The 4,844-nt window shown below is 43.4% G+C and overlaps 1 protein-coding gene across 1 annotated transcript in view; it reads right to left on the bottom strand.

The window, feature by feature from the left end:
* The window catches only part of EVC2 (Ellis van Creveld syndrome 2), a 164,665-nt gene that overhangs the window by 54,129 nt on the left and 105,692 nt on the right, over positions 1–4,844 (bottom strand). Inside the window, exon 14 of the mRNA XM_010847786.1 lies at positions 2–103. Within this exon, the coding sequence (XP_010846088.1) occupies positions 2–103 (102 nt within the window). The remainder of the gene's footprint in view (position 1; positions 104–4,844) is intronic.

Here is a 4,844-nt window from a genome sequence, read left to right on the forward strand (position 1 = left end):
CCTCAGCCATCAGGCCCCGCCACTGGCCCAGGTACTGGCCGGCATCCTCAGCAGCCCCAGAGGCTTCAGCGATGGATAGCTGCTCCCTCCGCTGTTCCTTGTGCTGCCAGCAATTCCAGGGCAGACAATTAGCAGGGGGCGGGGCTTGGCAGGTACAGCCCTCAAGAAAACACTTTGGGGAATAGTTGCAGGAGGCGCAGAATATCAACAGCCCTTTCCCCAACTATCGCACATTTGGCAAATTATTCTTTAAAAAAAGGAACTGATGTTCTTAAAGACCGATGGAGAAAGCCAAAGTATGACAGCAGCAGAGGAGAAAGGAACTACTGAATGGTTACTTGGAATGAATGCTTTGCTCTTCGAAAACCAACTAAGTTGAGAGTGTAACACTGACATATATACACCACCATGTGTAAAACAGATAGCTAGTGGGAACCTGCTGTGTAGCACAGGAAGCCCAGCCTGGCCCTCAAGGATGACCTAGAGAGTCAGGCTGGGGTGTGGGGAAGGAGGCATATATATACGTGGCTTATATATATATATATGGTATTATATATATATGGTATGTATGTGTATATATATATATATACACATTTATGGCTAAATCACTTTGTTGTACAGCAAAAACCAACACAACATTGTAAAGCAATTATCCTCAATTAAAAATTTAAAATTATTGTAAATACTAGAAGAAATAAAAGGAAAACCAACGAAATTTTTCTGCAAATAGGCCAACAGGAGAGAAATACTTCAAGAGTGTGTTCAGAGTTGGAAGGACTATTGATTTCTCCCCGCAGTCAAGCCTTAAACGACAAGAGAGGACGTTTCTATTAAGATTTTTTTTTTTTTCCCTTGCCTTCGGTTATGTTTGTGTTTTTCTCAATCAAAACAATTCTTTGACCTCTGGGATTAGCACCAGGAGCTGTGGAGAGGTGACTTCACTACTCACTAAAGTTCTCAAGATTTCCTTATGAGTACATTAACTTTGGTAAGGGCAGTGTGTGTGCACGTGTGTGTGAAGTCGCTTCAGTTCAGTTCAGTTCAGTTGCTCAGTAGTGTCCGACTCTTTGCGACCCCATGAAGTCGCTTCAGTCATGTCCAACTCTTTGTGAGCCTATAGACTGTAGCCTGCCAGGCTGCTCTGTCCATGGGATTCTGCAGGCAAGTATACTGGAGGGGCTTGCCATTTCTTCCTCCAGGGGACTCTTCCCGAACCAGGGATCGAGCCCAGGTCTCTTGCGTCTCCTGCACTGGCAGGTGGGTTCTTCACCACTGCACCACCTGGGAAGCCCAAGACCAGTATAGCCGGCTTCAATTTACATTAATAGGAGTGACTGCATGCTTTAGAAATGTGGCAGATTACATACACCAGTGATTCTCGTTGTATGTGGTGTTCAGTATTAATGGCTAATTTTTTTCTTTTTTTTAATTAATTAATTAATTTATACATAGTTTTTACTTTACAATATTGTATTGGTTTTGCTATACATCAACATGCATCCGCCACAGGTGTACACGTGTTCCCCATCCTGAACCCCCTTCCCAGCTCCCTCCCCATACCATCCCTCTGGGTCATCCCAGTGCACCATGCCCAAGCTTCCTGTATCCTGCATGGAACCTGGACTGGCGATTCATTTCTTATATGATATTATACATGTTTTAATGCCATTCTCCCAAATCATCCTCCCCCCCCACCATAGAGTCCAAAAGACTGTTCTATACATCTATGTCTCTTTTGCTATCTCTCATACAGGGTTGTCGTTACCATCTTTCTAAATTCCATATATATGCATGAGTATACTGTATTGGTGTTTTTCTTTCTGGCTTACTTCACTCTGTATAATAGGCTCCAGTTTCATCCACCTCATTAGAACTGATTCAAACGTATTCTTTTTAATGGCTGAGTAATACTCCATTGTGTATATGTACCACCGCTTTCTTATCCATTCATCTGCTGATGGACATCTAGGTTGCTTCTATGTCCTGGCTGTTACAAACAGTGCTGCGATGAACACTGGGGTACACATGTCTCTTTCAATTCTGGTTTCATCGGTGTGCATGCCCAGCAGTGGGATTGCTGGGTCATATGGCAGTTCTATTTCCAGTTTTTTAAGGAATCTCCACACTGTTCTCCATAGTGCTGTGTTAGTTTCTGCTGTACAACAATGTGAATCAGTATAAAAATATATGGAACGAATTTGTATGTCATCCTTATGCAGGGGCCATGCTAATCTTCTCTGTATCATTCCAATTTTAGTGTATGTGCTGCCAAAGCAAACACAAGACTCTATCTTCTTAACACATCCCCCCCAAAGGAGAAGAGCAGGTAACTTGATTGAACTTTAGTAAAATGTGATCATCTTTTATGTGTTTCAAAGAAGGATCCAGGGCATCTTTTTCCCACCTTCTTCACTCACAGTATTTTTTCTTTCCTGCTCTCACCTCCTGGACTAGACAAAATCTGCCTCTGTCTCTATTAATCACAATATTCCCAAGGCAAGGGGTGGCAAATTTGATAATTCAAAGGCAAGATTTATGGTGAGGATCCAGGCAACGGAAAAGGCTTAATTTGCTTCATCCAGCTGAACTTTAAGCATTGCCTCTTTTGTTTGAGGTTTCATGGCTTTTAACTAAGTTAATAAAGCTGATAAGTGTCTGCCCCCCCAGAAAAGAAAATTACTCTTAAGGAAATAACTGAAAATGTAGTGAAAACTTCATTTGTTTGACTTTTGTTGAACACGTATTTATTGAGTAGGTTAGAACTCAAGAGGCAGACCACCTGGGTTCCAATCCTGGCTCTTCCACTTACAAGCTGAGTTACCCCAAATGCATGTCTAGCCCTCTCTGTGTGTCCAGTGCCTAAACTATAAAAAGAGGATAACAATAGGATCTACCTCATAGAGTAGCTGTGAGGAGTCAATGAGCTGCTTAAGACGTTGTGTCAACTACAAACTGGCACTTACCAAGAACATTGCCAACTGAACAACAAAGGCACTTGCCACCTGCCTCCACGGAGACTGAAGCCCATTCTGCTATGGCTCGTGACCTTCAACACCCCTGAGGGAGTTCAGGGTGAGTGAAACGCTCTGTGCTCCAGGGACCCTGGTGGGACAGGACTCTAGATAGGTGGACGTTTTTAGAAAGAGATTTTATGATCTCAACCCTTGCATCTCCTCGTATCTAGAGAAGCACTAAATCCCTTCATGGTGACATCAGATCCTCATGACTACCAAAAAACCTTTTGTAAAATGAGTGCTTAATGGTACTGAACTCCCCCTTCACTAAAATCTTATATATTGACCCTCCCCAACGGCTGCTTTGGAGCAGTCTCTCAGAGATATCAGAGATGCTGCCTCTTGGGCTGCAGTCCTCGTTTTGCTCCAGATAAAATGTGTAGGTAGCTCTTAGAGAAGGGCCTGGTGCAGAGTTGGCCTCAATGAATGTCTGCTATTATTATTACCACATCCCAGGCACATAGGAACTGAAAATCAAGATATTCTAAGAGAAAAAACCCTGAGACCCATGAGACACAATTTAAATAAGGAGGTCACAGAGGCCTTTTAAAGAATCTATATGGATAAACAACAAGGTCCTTCTGTAGAGCATGGGGAACTATATATAATATCCTGTGATAAACTATAATGGAAAAGAAAAAAAAAAAGACTAACCATCATCAAATGTAATTATATTTGCTATAATTATGCTACTATGAATTTTAAAAATGTTAAAAAATAAAGGAGCCCTAAGAGAGACCTGCGGAGAAGGCAATGGCACCCCACTCTAGTACGCTTGCCTGGAAAATCCCATGGATGGAGGAGCCTGGTAGGCTGCAGTCCATGGGGTCGCTAGGAGTCGGACACGACTGAGCAACTTCACTTTCACTTTTCACTTTCACACATTGGAGAAGGAAATGGCAACCCACTCCAGTGTTCTTGCCTGGAGAATCCCAGGGACGGGGAGCCTGGTGGGCTGCCGTCTATGGGGTCGCACAGAGTCGGACACAACTGATGCGACTTAGCAGCAGCAGCAGCAAGAGAGACCTGAGGGGTGAAGTCATACCTCAGTCGAGTGAAGACGGGGGAAAGGATATTTCTGGAAGAAATAACAGAAAGTATAAAAGGCCCTGTGATGGGAAAAAAGCTGACATGCACAGAGATGTCAATCACAGTGTTATTTATAATAGTGTACCCATGGGCCTTCCCTGTGGCTCAGCTGGTAAAGATTCCCCCTGTAATGTGGGAGACCTGGGTTCAATCCCTGGGTTGGGAAAATCCCCTGGAGAAGGGAAAGGCTACCCACTTCAGTATTCTGGCCTGGAGAATTCCATAGACTGTATAGTCCCTGGAGTTGTACACCCAGCTTCTCATTATGAGGAAGAAATAAAAAGCAAAGCCTATAATAGTGTACCCAGCAGATAGTCTAGGTTCTATTTTGCACAAACATATCTTTTGTTCATGGGTTCAGGTGACCTGAGAGTGTCAATTCCTTCCTTCTATAAATACTGGTTAAGAACCTGGTTAAGAACACAGGTTAAGAACCTGTGTCCTCAGTGCTGGGGATACAACACAAACCTTTGCCTTTGCAGAGTGGCATTCCCACCCTGTGGCACTCACAAGATTTAGCAAAAGCAACTGTAAGAAATTGTATTCATGGAAAATCACTGGAATTTCTGCAGTTCATCCATCCTTGCAGATCCTAACCATGAACCAGGCCAGACCATCAGAGAAATATGGCTATAAGCCCCATTGCTTTGATCCTTGAGCCAATGGAGATGGATGAGGCAATGTTGAAGTTGGGGTGGAGTTCAATGGCTGAGATAAGAATCACAGCTTCCTGTTGGGCCC

The sequence above is a fragment of the Bison bison genome, unplaced genomic scaffold, assembly GCF_000754665.1.
Source record: "Bison bison bison isolate TAMUID 2011002044 unplaced genomic scaffold, Bison_UMD1.0 scf7180017864255, whole genome shotgun sequence".
NCBI classification, from domain to species: domain Eukaryota; kingdom Metazoa; phylum Chordata; class Mammalia; order Artiodactyla; family Bovidae; genus Bison; species Bison bison.